General features: G+C 44.2%; 1 protein-coding gene across 1 annotated transcript in view; it reads left to right on the top strand.

Annotated features, from left to right (window-relative positions):
- The window catches only part of ZNF697 (zinc finger protein 697), a gene marked incomplete at its 5' end in the record, with an annotated part of 70,468 nt that overhangs the window by 37,120 nt on the left and 17,769 nt on the right, over positions 1-15,579 (top strand). Inside the window, one exon of the mRNA XM_082612174.1 lies at positions 6,641-7,050. Coding sequence (XP_082468300.1) covers positions 6,641-7,050 — 410 coding nt within the window. The remainder of the gene's footprint in view (positions 1-6,640; positions 7,051-15,579) is intronic.

The following is a 15,579-nucleotide window of genomic DNA, read 5'->3' as shown; positions in this document are numbered from 1 at the left end:
CCTCAATTGCTTGCTATGTGAGCTTAGTCACAGAGTCATCTCCTCATGTGGTATTATTCTTCCACCAGATTGCGATCAGGACATGCAACTTTCATCTCAGCATGGCTGGCACCGAACAGCGTGCATGGAAGGGAGCAAACATACACTAACACAATAAGCGTCCAACTACTGAATGAATGGTTGGATGGATGAAGGGACAGGTGGATGGAACTTCACTGCTCTCTTCTTCACACCTTCACTGTGAATGTTCTTATTCTTTCTTCTTGCCTCATGAGGCCTTAAATTCAGCCTCTGAGGACTACTTCTGAACAACCTTGGGTAAACGTGGCCTCTCAGAGCCTCATTTTCCTTATTTTTGAATTAGAGATGATTAGTGAATACTAAACAAATAGATGGTTCCTGGTTTATAATAAGTTCCATGTAGATAATATCATCTGCAAATGACAGTTATGTTTCTTCATTTTTAATGTTTATACCTTTGATTTTCTTCTCTTACTGGATTGGCATAGATTTCCAGTACCAAGTGGAAGAGTAGCATGATGCTGGGCATCCTTATCTTGCTTCTGACCTTAGAGAGAGGGCATCTAAAGTTTCTCCATTAAGTCAGATACAGACTTATTTTAAAAGATTAGTGAACCAAGTATCTTTCTAATCTTTGGAGTACAGAGGTGAGTGAAATCTATACCTTGACATGTATACCCATTTTTGCTGTGGCTCACAATTTACTTTTCTTCTCTCCCCATCCTTCAGGGATACAGGGTTCCAGGCTATATGTAGCTCAGAAAAACAAAACTAAACAAAAACAAAAAAAGCCACAGTCTTGTGCTCATGCTCAGGGGAACATGTGTAGGAGGCCGACTATTTCAGAGCCAGCCGTCAGCCCAGGTAATCCTGGTGAAAATGTCCTCTTCCCTCCACTGCCTTTGATCAGATGGGAAATATTCTCACCTCCCCTGCCCCAAATTCTCCTCTAGGGAATAAGATATTCAATATCTGAACACATTCAATTTCAATGAAATATTCATTTTTACACATTATACTTTAATAGAAAGTTTACTTTAAAAAAGTATATTCAATGGACTTGGAAGGCATTATACTAAGTGAAATAAGTCAGAGAGAGAAAGACAAATGCTGTATGATCTCACTTACATGTGGAATCTAAAAAACACAGCAAACTAGTGTATATAACAAAAAAGAAACAGACTCACAGATATAGAGAACAAACTAGTGGTTATCAGTGGGGAGAGGGAAAGGGGGAGGGGCAGGAGATTAAGAGGTACAAACTATTAGGTATAAAATAAGCTATAAGGATATATTATACAGAGGGGAATATAGCCAATATTTTACAATAACTATAAATAGAGTGTAACCTTTAAAAATTGCAAATCACTATATTGTACACCTGTAACTTATATAATATTGAACAGAAACTATATTTCAATTTTAAAAAGTGTATCCAAGAGAGGTTGCCCACAAGTGAACATTGATGCTCCTCTCAGATTCTTAAAAAATATTTCTTTATTAAATGTACTCAACATATATCTTTTCTTCTATAAAAGCTGAGCACTGTGCTGGATTCTTTGGACAAAGCTATGAATAAGACAGTCATAGAACTTACTCTCATGGAGTTTGCATGTTAATTGCAGGAGAGAAATGAAACAGGGAAAACAGAGAATAAAGTGTTTCAAATATGAAGAAAATGAAAGACTCACAGAGAAAAGGGGGAGACTATTTTAGAGAGAGTGGCCAGAGAAAGTCTGTATAAGGAAGTGACATTTAGGGTTAGGATGGGAAGGAGCTCCCCTCAGAAAGGTTGGGACTGGAGTTGGAGGGCTGACTCCAGGCAGAAAAGGAGAAAAGGCCCTGATGTGGGAATTCAAGTTTTAGGACTTAAGAGGAAGCAGCTACACGCCACGAGGAAACAAAACAAAACAAAACATAAGACCAAAAAACTATATGTTACCTACTAACAAGTGAATCAGGCTCAACAATAACTGTAAGGGTTGAAAATCTTTTTTTTTAAGCAAAAGAACCAGTACAAGGAGGAAAACACGGCTGAGCTCTCCCAACAGTCAGGCACTGACTGATGCATGTGTCCGTGTCATTTCAATCCTAGAAGGTGGTCAGTTCACCACACCAGTCTGGATGATGGGATTAGAAAGCTGGCCCTGGCTGGCAACAACAGGGGGTCTACTGAGAAGAACACTTCATTGATAGCTGTGGTTCAGGTGAGTCTATCCCTGTCCTATTTTCCCCTCCCTCTTTCCTGAGAATTTTCACCATGAGAAACACCGAAAAGAGTTCAGAATCTCTGAGTTTAGTCAGAATTATTTCTCTTGAAATAGGCAGAAATCCTATTCAATTAGATAAGTAAACAAATCACATTATGATGGCGGGATGGATGTAGTTGTTCATGTAACTGAAAAGAACAGGGATAGATTAGGAATGGTTGAATTGAAGCCCTCAAATAAACTTTTCTCTGTTTCTCCCTCTCTCTGCTCTTCTTTTCTCTGTTTTGACTCGATGTTCAGGCTACGCCTTCCAGCATCTTCAGTTTGTGTTGTCTTTGCAATTAGCAATTCCAACAGAGAAAGCGGGCTTCTTTAACCTTAGCTTCCAGGTCACATACCCATGCCTGACACACCCCCGCCCTCCCCCCCGCAACTACCTGCCCCATCACTGGTCTGTGGGACGTGGGAGGTGCTGACTGACAGGCCTGGGTTACAGACCTAGCCCTGGAACTGGAGGATGAAGAGGTAGAGATCAATTTAACTATCTCCACTTTACTTCTCAAGAAAGATTCTTATTGGCTATTTTCCTATGTGACCACAACCGCTATGGGAATCCAGGAGAGTTCCCAATTTGGGGACTACACTGCTTTAGGCTTCCACTTGCTAATGTAGTTCAGTGGTGTGGAGTCCTTCTGCACTCTAGACACTGGTCTGGGGGGGTGTTCTGTCTTCTAAGGAAAGGCCTTAGGTCTGATTCACTTTCCAGTCTTCAACTTAATGACTGCCATCCTGACCTCTGCCCAGGGACAATTTGAAGCAATTTACTGGGGGTGAAGAAGACTAACAGATTTTGGCCTCTTGATGCAAGGCTGTGTCCTAGTGGATGGCTCTTTTAATTAGGGTGACCTACTCTTGAGTGCCACTCCAGTGTAATTATTAATAGCACCCCTACTCACACTCAAAATTGTCCCACTTTGGATGATAAATTGTATGGTCACCGTACTTAAAACGGGATTAATTCTTCCCTTCCTCAGACAGGAATGGCACAGTAGGAGGAGTCTGATGTAGACCCTGGAAACAGTCTTTCCATTAGCAGTTTGTTTTTTTTTTACCTTCATGCCCTTGCTGTCGCTCTGGAAGGAGCATAACATTTCATTTTTCCAACCTGGCATGGCTCAATATGTCTGATTCTTGACCATTTGAGTTTGCCAGCTAGAGGCAGAAAGAGCATCTTTAGCCAGGCTGTAATTTCTTCCTCACTGCTTCTACACAGGCCCAGTTTGAACATCAGCATGTCTCTTTCTTTAGAACATTTATAAAAACTACAGGTAGTCCAAACCTTCAAAAATCCTGACATGTCAATCAAGACATCTAAAACTCCAGCCTTGAAATGCTGGGGTCTGAGACCTTTCACTCCGTTTTTTTGGTTACCATATCACAAGTATTTCCAATTCTCTAGCCTGGTACAGAGGGACCCTTTCTACTCTCACCCTCCCTCAACTTAGCCAATTGCACATTTAAGGATCTGTACTACTATACCCCATGACCAGCTGTATAGAACTCTCTTGGCTGCAAGAGATAGAACTTAACTCAAAGTAACTTAAGCCCGAAGAGAATGTTTTGGCTCATGCAGCTAAAAAGTCTGGGGGTATCTTGGCTTCAGGCATGGTCAACAATAGGGTAAGGATTTGCTTGTGATTATGTTCTCTCTCTCTCTCTCTCTCTCTCTCTCTCACACACACACACACTTTTCTCAGCTCTGCTTCTTCTATTAGCTTATCCCTTGTACAGCAATGGAATAGATTAATTGGCAGGTGTTAATCTTGTACCCACCATGATCTGCCACTCTGTAAACCACAAAGACTAAGGATTGGGAAGGGGGTTATTTTCCCAAAGCTGCTGTTATCAGAAAAGGAGGAGATGGATGCTTGTGAGGGTAAGAAAAACAATAGATGTCCACCTTATACTTGAAATCTTAAAAGGTGTAGGCACAATTCCCCTTTTGAAAGGTGAGGATGAGAACAGTTATGTAGCCTACCTTAAAGTAAAGTTTAAAAAAAAAAAGGCAAAGGTAAAATATTTGCTTACTTTAATAATAAAACTCAAACCCATAGTCTTAAAAGTTTAGACTTTTCTGAAGATGCTGTGTGCTTTTGAACCTGTCATCAAACTGGAAAACTTGACATCCATCCTCTAACAGCTGGGGAGCCCTTCTTTCCCTCCTTTTATCTGCTTGCCTGTTACCTTCCCCTGAGGACAAGGAGGTTGGGAGTGGGCCCATGACAAGGAAGAAAGGAATGTCATTTCTGTCTGGTCTCACACTCTGCATATCTTTACTGGAAATGTGCAGTTTATTCATTTCAACTTCAACATCTTCAGCAATGATCCGTAACAGGCATTAGTTAATTCAACAAGCATTTGTTGAATGCCTAATCCCTTATCCTTTCTCTCTTCTCTGTCTTCACCCTCTGCCTGTCTCCTAGACCTTTCCCACCAGCATTTAAACATCCACAAGGAGCTCTCATCTTAAAAACCAAATAAACCCCCCACAAACAGAGAATCCTCCTTAGACCCTCCTTCCTGCCCAGCTACCTCCAGCTGCTTCACAACCAAATTTCACACACTAAGTGTCCCTACATACGACCTGCATTTTTTCATCTCCTGTTCCCTCCTCTGGCCACTCCTGGCCTACTCCTTCTCTCACTGGAACAAAAGAGTTTATGGAAAGAGCACCACTTTCTGGGAACACAGACATCTTTGTTAAATACCATGTGGTAATTGTTTGTGTGATGCTAACTGGAGAATGAGCTTCTTGAGGGTAAGACATAGCTTGTAGTTAAGTTATTGATGGCTACTCTGCAGATATCTTACTGTTAAATGTCCTTTGTCTACTCCAGGCATAGTGAATAGTTAGTGTTAAATAAATTTGTTAAAGTAACGAATTAACTTAGGTTGGCAAAATAAAATGAGGGGCAGGTTTCGTATGTGATGGAGATAGTGAAGTTTTAGGTATCATGAGCTGAAATTAGAAATGTAGGAGGAGGAGAGTGTACCATATTAGAAGCAAGGCAGAAAGTAGCTTCAACCAAGGCCTGGTAGACCGTGTTAAATGTTACAGGCAAGTGCATAATTTTTTTTTTCAAGCTGAACACTAGAAAAGGTTGCTAGATTTGCCAAACCACCATTATCAATTATCCTTTTTTTGGGGGGGCACGCTTTCACTGGAATGTTACCAGACTGCAAACCATTAAGGAGCAGTAATTTGTAGGGTCTGGAAAATTCAAGGAGTACAGCCCCATTCATTTAGGTGGATGGTCAACACAGTGACATGCAATAGGAATTTTGGGGAGGCAGGTGATCATATTTGTGTGCTTCTCATCAATTCTACACCTTAAATTAATCCAGCCCATTTTATGCCTGTGGTTAAGGACCTCCAAAGAAAGAGAACTACAGCAGAAAAGCAAAGTGGATCCACTTTTCTTAAAGGTAAACTAAATCCCTCATCCATAAGTTCCAATTCATGTGCCTTTGAAATGTGAGAGGCCAAGTGGATATGACGGGTAATTATGACCTACTACCTTGTTACTTTTCAAAAACATTTTAGAGGATCCTAGAAATCCTCCTTAGGTCCTATCTCCATTCACTACACTCTGATCGCTCTCCTTGGGAGAGAACACAGCTTTTAGTCATGCAGTCTCTAAGTGGCCCTTCCTTGATTTTCCCACGAGCGTCCTGGGAATTAGACAGGAATTTGTGGAGGATGTTACAGACCCTTGATAGTCTGGAAGCGGAGTTCCTCTCTGGTAGCCAACGTCCTCCTTCCCTAACCCCCTCACCCCACGCGTTCGCTATACAGCGGCCACCACTTCTGTTTTGTAGGACCCAGGAAACTGAATCCTAAAGGTGAAAGGAAAAGATAAGCAGAAAGTCCAGCAAGTTCTTCATTCAGCAGCACACGGGTTTTTACGCGTCTTCTAGTTAATTCATGTAATTTGTTTTCTACCTCTTAGTTTAATTACTTTTCTTGAAAAGATGCCTGGGACAAGGCCAACAACCGAGGCAAGGCCAACAACCGAGGAAGGAATGTCATCGGGTCAGGATCTGGGAACAATCAGCTCTTATGGTCTTAAGGATGAAGCGCCAAGATCTTAAGGAACCTGAATTCCTGGTGAGCAGTCAAGTTCTTTAATCCGCCCCCAGCAGGATTCCGGTGGCTTAAAACAGAAATGGAAAAAGAAAAAGAAAATCTATTTTAAAAATCCCAGATGACCTAAAGCGAACCCATCCCCACCTTCCTCATTTCTAAAGAAAAGGCCTCTCCCCACGCAGTCCCCCCGCACACTGCGACAGCTCAGCGACAGGACCCCAGTTAAGAACTCCCGCGTAGGGACCCGCGCCCTCCGGGGCAGCTGGCTCGGCATGCGCCGCGGGGCGGGGCCCAGGGTCGGATCCACGCGCCGCCCCCTTTCCGGGAGCGCTTAGGGAAGGAGGCAGCGCCTCTGCTCCGGGTCCGGGGTCCTAGTCTGGCCGGAGCTGCCTCCCGGGCGCCCGCTGCTGTGGTGGCAGGAAGTCCTCGGGAACTACAAATCGAGGCATGCTGGGAACATTCCCCTGCTCCTCCCAGGAAATGTCCTTTGTCCAGCCCTACAGGAAGCCCCAGCGAGGAGCCAGCCGGGCGACCAGCCAGTCCGCCAGCCAGCCCGCGGCCGCTGCAGCCGCCGCCGCCGCCGCCGCAGCACAAGAGCAGACGCGCCGCGGCGCGGGGCTCGGGCCGGGGCGCGCGGTGCCCTCGCTCCTTGCCGCGCCCGCCGCCGCGCAGGTAGGAGCGTGGCTGCGGCTGGGCTCCCACGCCGCCTGAGGATGGGGCTGATCTGGACCCGACCCGACCGCTGCAGGGATGGGGTGTGCGCCCGAGAGCGGGTGGCGGAACGGCCGGGCGAACTTGTACCGCTGTCCGCGCCCTGGGGGCGCAGGGGCTCCGGGGCCCCGGGCGCAGGGGGGGTGTTCTTGGCGGCCCCCAAGACCCGGACAGAGCTCCCTTCGGGGTCTGTGGCGAGGGGCGGGGAGGAGGAGGCTGAGACGCGAGGGAGGAGGCAGCGCTTGGAGAGGCAGTCAGACCGTCCCGCCGACCACCGAAGGGGGCATCCGAGACCCTCGGAAAAACGAAGCCCAGGGAGGAGCTTGGGAGGCAAGGAGAAGGTGAAGGGCTTTGTGTGCAGCTGCGGACGGGGACCGACTGCGCTCCCCTCGCCTTGTATCTCCGCGCCCCCAGCCCCACTCGGGGCATTTGGGGGTGGGGGTGGGAGACTCCGAGGGGGGCCAGCGGGTCATCTTGGGTCCTTGTGAAATGTGTTCTCCCTTTTTCTCTCCGCTCCATTCTATCCTGACTCAGAGCAGCGGCTTGGGCAGCCATCAGACTGGACAAATGGCACAATACGGATGAGTGGGTAGATGGGCAGCAGCTCGTCGTCCTAGGGGTGGTCGCCGTTTAGCTCTGATAGGCTTCCCAACGCCAAATGTCCATGTCTGCCGGTGGAGCAAAGCCGATACCTTCACCCGGGGAGAACACCGAAGCTGAGGGCTGTGAGTGAAGGCACCGGGTGAAGTGCGCGTTGGGAGGAGAGGGCGAGTAAGAGGTTGAGGGCGGGAGCCAGCGGCAACAGGGGCGCGCTGTGTACCTTATGGCCACGCTTCGAGAATTGGATGACCACTTCCTCTGGGACTTTCCACGATTTTCCTTTTTCCTAACCGCCTCCACCCCCACCCCAAATAATGAATCACCCACCCATTGCTACGTGAGCATTAGACTGGATTCAATCTGGTGATGTTTTATCCTTGCTCTGATAGCTGGCCTATTTGTCTTTTACCTGTAAGGTGACATGAATACTCTGCGTCCCCTATGGCGTTATCCTCCTCCCATGGGACTAAGGGTGTGGTAAAGGCGGTTGGAAATGGCTAGCAAGTTAATAGTCTTTGAGGAGCTGTGATGGATGAGGGGGCAACTTTGAACGCAGTCCAAGTGTCACTGAACTCCCCCGCCTAAGAAGCCTCTGTTTCTCCTTTCTCCCCTCCCCTGTTTATTTTACTGCTCTACTCAAGTGTCTACCTTCTTCTCTTAACAAGCCAACATAGGGATATTATTTAAAGTGGAATACATTTTAAGAGCCAAATGAACGTTGAAAAATGCCATTTGGGTGGTGAGGCAGGAGTACCCAAGGCTCATGATAATGTGGTAGGCACAGAGCCCTGCGTCCTATATAGGGGGATGCAGAACCTTGTGTGTGTGTGTGTGTTGGAGGTGGAGGTGGAGGTTGTCGTTGGGGGAAATTTGATGTTAGAAGTTTAGCTGGGCCCCGAAGAGAATATGATGGCACCATAGTGAACAAAGGTCATAAATGGGGAGTCTGGCTATCTTTTACTTTACAGAAAGGAAAACATAGATGGTCTTCAAAAACGACTGGGATTAAGGGAGTGAATGGAAAGAAATCAGACTGAGAAGAACCAGTGATATAGCTGAATTGGCCTGGGAAGGGTGACCTCAGCTGAAGGTTGGATGATTAAGGCTGATGGCATTGCATCGCATTTCCTCTCCCTCCCCCCAAAGCCCTTTGGATTTCCTCAGAATCTACATATTTGCCCAATTTCTAATGTCTAGTAAAGGCAAGGAGAAAGGGTAAAAGCTGGTTAAAGGTGATAAATTAGGACAAGAAAGACCTTGCCTGCTCATGTAGAGTGGAAAAAAAAAAAAGGCTGCAATGTCATTAAGAGGTCTGGAGTGTGAACCTATGTTAATGCCATTTGGGCTTTTCCTTTGATCTAAGTTCCTACTTCTTTTTTCTTTTCCTTCATTTTTTCCCCCTCTCCTAACAGGTTTCTTAGTACATACTAGGTAGTGTTAATGTAATCAGAAAGGTAACTCCTAAGTTTAGCATTCAAAACCCTTAACAATTCAGTGTTTACTTAACCTCTATTCTCCGCTGGACCTGGGCCACCTCATGTTACCTACCCGTTCTTGCAGCAAATAGTTCCCCAGACATTCTTCCACCTGTGTGTCTCCATCAAGTTGAGCTCCATGCCTGCACTGCCCTGATTATTTTCTCCAAATCCTAGCCCAGCTGATGCACAAGTCTTGTAGAAGTCTTCCTAGACCTCCCAGTCAGGATTAATCTCATCTCCATGGTACTTTGCATCCTTTGGATGACGCCCATCTCTGGTCTTCCTTGTGATAGTTAGATGATTTCTTTCTCCCCTTCAAAATGTAAAAGCCTTGAGGGCAGTGGCTCTCTCTACCCTGTCCTTTGTGCCTCTCTGTGCCCAAAGGATGTTATTTGAAAAACATGAATAAATGAAGGAATGAGTAAAAGAATTAAAAGAATGCATATATCTTAATTGATGTCTTTCTTTTTCTGCAAAAAAGAGGATGAAGCCTCTCCCATAGACCTGTAAGAATTCATTGCAGTTGTGGCTCTAAAGCCACAATCTTAGAGTTTTTCCTTTTGTTCCTGCATTAGGAGACCCTAAGTGGATCTATCACAGTGTCTAGTACAAAGACACTCATTAAAAGTTTGTTGAAAAGGTTCTTTGCCAGCCTAAAGTTTCAAACTCTATAGGCAGGGTATGGAATGGACTAATCCCAAGGGGATAACCGATGACTTTTGGCATGTTCCTGGACTGAAGACGGTAATGGTTTCTTCTCAGTTGTGAAGGTTCAATGCGCTTTCTAGAAAGTAGCACTACAAGGGTCATCTGCTACTTGCAACTAAGCCACTGATTCCCATTATGTCGATTTGACTTTATAGCCCAAGCAGTCTACTAGGATCAAAAATGTGGCATATAGAAGTGCAAGACAGATCAGACTTTCATCAAACATTCCTTAAAGACATTGCAGTTTTGTAGTTGCTCATTTATCTCTAACTGGAAAGTTTTTTATGCTTCATTTTTACGTGATGACAAGAGTTACTATTATTGAACATCTATGTCTCAACTGTTCAACTAGGGAATTGCTATGCGTTGCCTTAATCTGATGATTTACATATTATTATCCCTATTCTAAAAAGGAGGAAACTGGGGCTCAGAGAGGAGTTAAGAATCTAGCTTGGAGTCCCAGATTCTGGAGACAGACTGGAATTTAGGTCTGTTAACTCTCGAGCCTGTTCAGAACGGTGTGTCTTTGTTCTCCCTGGAAGAAAACTGCTGGATCTATTCCTTCTTCCTCTGAAGTCCTTCACTTTCCAAATTTCCTTCCAGGAATATTGTTGGGCTTCCGAATGCATCCTAATGGATCTCATGTGAGAGGCCCTGGTTTTTCATAAATTCATTATTTTTGTGCCCTCATAATCCCATGGCCATCATTTGGAAAGACCAGGTTTAGAATCAATAATAAAACCTTTGGGCACAGAACTGTTTACCTGGAATTCTTTTCCCTTTTCTCCCAGCCTATCTGAATTCTTTCTGTTCTCCCCCTAGGCCAAGTCTCACCCCTTCTGCAAACTTTCTTGACCACTCCAAGCCACATTTAGCCTTTCCTCTAACCTTTTGCATTGTCTGAAATACCTGAGGCTCAATGTCTTCTTGATGATTGTAAACTTGAATGAGCCTCCACCAGTGTGCTGGAATATTTGCATATTCTCTACACATGGCAGGGACTTTATGTCCAGAACACAACCTGGCATATGGTGGGCTTTCAGGAACTGTGAGTTGATGATGAATTGGTAATGACTCAAAATGCAAAAATGTAGGCATGAAACATTACTTGCATGTTGCCAGTTTGTAGGAGAGGGATCAGAGGATCATTTTCTTAGTTAATTTTCATCCTTTTCGCATGACTGCCCCAAAGTGTAAGCACCCTCTGGAAATATGTGAGAGCAGATCTGTGTATTGCTGAGTTGTAGGAACTTGATCAGTGCTAAATGATGATGGTGTTTTATTGATGTTGGGTAGCATGGGTGGGGCTATTGCTTCAGTACCTTCCCCATTGCTGTCATGCACACCTTCTACCATATCTCCTAGGAAAGACCTCTTTGCTGCACATCAGAGAAAACTGGAGGGGTTTCCCTGCTTCTGCAGATATGAAAAAAAAAAAAAAAAAGGCTGGGATGAGGAAGGAAGATAGTTCCTTCTGTTTTTACCTCTGAGAAGAGTAGCATGATTTGTATGGGGTATGGAATTGGGTTTTATTGCATCATGTATTAATGCGGATGCTAAAAAGATCAGCAGCCTCTCCTTTTTGGTTGAAGAGGCTTTTACTTGTCACAAGATTGAACCCATTTCCTGAGGCTAAGCCCTCTCTTTCCCTGACCTCAAGGCCCCACAGTGCTTTGGAAGCCTCGGTATAAACATAGTGTGCAGGGGTTGTTATAAGCACATTAGTCATTTTAAATGATAGGACAGTTCTTGGGGGTCCCTGCACTTGTCCAGCAAGTCATGCATGGTGCATCCAGAGGCTAGCAACAGTGTTCCAGCCAGTGTGAGGAGGGCCACCTGCAACTCTCTAGTTTCCCCTTCCTGCAGAGGGTCAAGTCTGGGTCATCTGCACACAGCTCTAATTTGCTAAAATGTGTGTAGTTAAGGGGGAAGGGGCCTACATTCATTCAGAGAGGCATTTTACATATATTTTCTTCTGAGAACTTTGTCAAGATCTTACCCAAACTTACAAAACAGGAACAATTCTTTCTGGGTTTTATTAACAAGAAACGTATCGCTTTGGTCTCAGCGTCCTGTATATTCAGGAGGTTAGCGCATCTTTGATGCTTGATCATGCTTAGATAGGGCACTCTGGGAAGAACACCTTTCCAGTTATTGACCTGGAAAGTCAACAGTTTTTCCCCACACCTGGGAACCTTGGTGAACTTCAACGGATCACTTTTTAAAAAAGTAATCCCTCTAGCAGGTATTGGCAGTGATTTCTGGTAACAGTAGGTGGTTTTGAAAGCCATGGGTTTTAAAAATTATGTGATTAGAATGTAATCTCCACAAGGCAGAACTCAGCATAATGGGTAGCACATGGTAAGTGTTCAGAAAAATTTGTTGAATGAATGAATACGTTATATTTTAAAACATTTCACCTTGATTCTTTCCTAATATGATGGCACTGCCAATTTTTTATAATGAGTTGTGACAAAGGGTGTATGCTTATACGTGATATAAGCTGGGGAAAGGATCTTTTATATGCACATATATAATTTTTTTTAAAATAGACTTTATGCTTTTGAGCAGTTTTAGGCTCCCAGCAGTATTGAGCAGGAAGTACAGAGAGTTCCCATATGCCCGCAGCCCACCCCATGCATAGCCTCCCCACTTCAACATCCCACAGCAGAGTGGTATGTTTGTTAAAATCGACAAACCTCTACTGACACATCATTGTTACCCCAAGTCCATAGTTTACTTTAGCATTTACTGTTGGTGTTGTACATTCTTTAAATTTGGACAAATGGGGCTTCCCTGGTGGCGCAGTGGTTGAGAGTCCGCCTGCCGATGCAGGGGACACGGGTTCATGCCCCGGTCCGGGAAGATCCCACATGCCGCGGAGCGGCTGGGCCTGTGAGCCATGGCTGCTGAGCCTGCGCGTCCGGAGCCTGTGCTCCGCAACGGGAGAGGCCGCGACATTGAGAGGCCCACGTACCGCAAAAAAAAAAAAATTTGGACAAATGTATAATGACATGTGTCCACCACTGTAGCATACAGAATAGTTTCACTGCCCTAAAAATCCTCTGTGCCCCACCTAGTCATCCATCCCTCCCTTCTGACCCCTGGCAACCACTGGTCTTGTCTCCATAGTTTCACCTTTTTTTTTGATGTCATATAGTTGGAATCATACAATATGTAGCCTTTTCAGATTGACTTCTTTGACTTAGTAATATGCGTTCAAGGTTCCTCTGTGTCTTTGCATGACTTGACAGCTCATTTCTTCTCAGCTCTGAACAATATTGTTTATATGTACCACTGTTTATCCACTTACCTACTGAAGGACATCTCGGTTGCTTCTCAGTTTTGGCAATTATGAATAAAGCTCCTGTAAACTTCCATGTGCACGTTTTTGTGTGGAGACCTAAGTGTTCAACTCATTTGCGTAAGTAGCCAGGAATACAATTGCTGGGTTTTATGGCATAAGTATACTTAGTTTTGTAAGAAACTACTAAACTGTCTTTCAAAGTGATTGTACCATTTTGCATTCTTTTTTTTTTTTTTTTTTGCTGTACGCGGGCCTCTCACTGTTGTGGCCTCTCCCGTTGCGGAGCACAGGCTCCGGACGCACAGGCCCAGCGGCCATGGCTCACGGGCCCAGCCGCTCCGCGGCATATGGGATCCTCCCAGACCGGGGCACGAACCCGTATCCCCTGCATCGGCAGGCGGACTCTCAACCACTGCGCCACCAGGGAGGCCCACCATTTTGCATTCTTATCAGCAGTGAACGAGAGTTCCTGTTCTTCTACATCCTCACCGGCATTTGGTGTTTTCAGTGTTTTGGATGTTTTGCTATTCTAATATGTGTGTAGTGGTATCTCATTGTTTTAATTGGCAGTTCCCTAACGACATGTGATGTCGAGCATCTTTTCATATTCTTATTTGTCATCTCTATATCTTTGGTGAGGTTCAGGTTTAGATCTTTTGCCCATTTAAAAATCAGGTTGTTCATTTTCTTGTTGTTGAGTTTTAAGAGTTCTTTGTATATTTTGGGTAACATTCCTTTATCAGATATCTATTTTGAAAATATTTTCTCCCAGCCTGTGGCTTATCTTCTCATTCTCTTGATATATTTTTATATATATGAACTTGTCATATTTTTTTTCTTTTTGGGAAGTGTGAGTGTACCAGATCTATTTAAATATAAAACCAGTTTACCCCAGAAATGAGGAACCAAAGTGTGAAATAAACTTGAAGAAATGCTCCCCTACTTTTTAAAAACTAAGGTAAATGTCAGTTAAATTTAACCAGACTGTGGCCACAGCCTGAACTAGCTTGGGGGCAGTTACTGTAGGAACTCTTTATTTCTGTTTCCTGGCTCCCTCATAGGTACTTGTGTTTGTTGACTGAATTAGTGGCTTGGTAAATAATTCTGGTCACCTACTTCCTGTGCGGCAAGTACCCTTTTATAAAACTTCTTTAAGAGCCTACGTTTGTCTCATAGCTTAATTATGGACCCTTAGGAAAAGGGCTGATGATTATAAATGAGAAGAGAAATCAAGACATACATGGCCTTCCTGTCAGAGCAAGAAAACAAAACAGAACACAAAGCCCTTGAAAACTGCTAGAGAATAAACTTTGGTCTGAGTAGACACTGTAATGATAAACACAAATTTCTTCTGTATTCGATTGTGCTCCCTGCTGCCTTCTCCTCTCAAGCAACTTCTTATTTAGTCTCCTAACTACTCTGTAAAGGTTGGATGTTGGTCTTTTTTCATCCACATTCGATTTCTGCTGGTCTAGTCCTGTCTTTCCTCCAGGGGTAGGAGAGAAGTGGTTGTCCTGTCCAACCAGGAGAGCCCAGGAACATTTCCCACCATGAATGCAGACATGGCTCTGGGCCACCTCTGTTCTTTGCTGAGTTGAGTGGTAAAGGCTTGGAGAGGAGGCAGGACTACTCAATGCCAGCAACGGTTGTTGGCATTTGGCCGTGGGGCGCAGGATTCTTTTTCAAGAACGTTCTAACTGTTGAAGCTAATCGCCACTTTCTATCACATCTACTTATTTAGCAGGATAATTAGGCATGCTTGGCTTCTGGTGTTGACAGGTTATTGGATCCAGTTAGGAGAGCTAGGTTGTTTCCAGGGCTCTGCCTTACTGGGTGTGGTCTTAGCCAGATCACTAGATTGCCTGATCTTGTTAGTTCTTCATTTTGAGGCTGAAGGAGAGAAATAATTATCCCTGACTTTATCCACTGAAAGGACTTTGACAATTAGTTTGGGATCAGCAGATATAAACTAGTATATATAGGAGGGATAAACAGCAAGGTCCTACTGTATAGCACAGGGAACTATATTCAATATCTTGTAATAAACCATAATGGAAAAGACTATGAAAAAGAATGTATATATACATGTATAACTGAGTCACTGTTCTGTACAGCAGAGATGAACACAACTATACATCAATAAAATAAATTTAAAAAAATAAAGTATTTGAGGGCTCATTTTGTGGGGAATCATGAACGTGCATAAATCCATATGTTCCCACCAGGACTTATAATTGGGAGGTGGTAGGGAGGGAGAGAGAGTAAACAATAAGGTACAAATTATTATAACTATGATTATATTTTAAAAACTAACATTAGGCAGAATGAGATAAGGAAAAGTACCTTAAGGAGTCGTGCCAAGTGAAATAATAATAATTCTTTCTGAGCACTTAACAC

This window comes from Mesoplodon mirus (genome assembly GCF_964341445.2).
Source record: "Mesoplodon mirus genome assembly, chromosome: 3".
NCBI classification, from domain to species: Eukaryota; Metazoa; Chordata; class Mammalia; order Artiodactyla; family Ziphiidae; genus Mesoplodon; species Mesoplodon mirus.
Note: the sequence above shows the minus strand (reverse complement) of the source record. Positions and strands in the feature narration are given on the sequence as shown.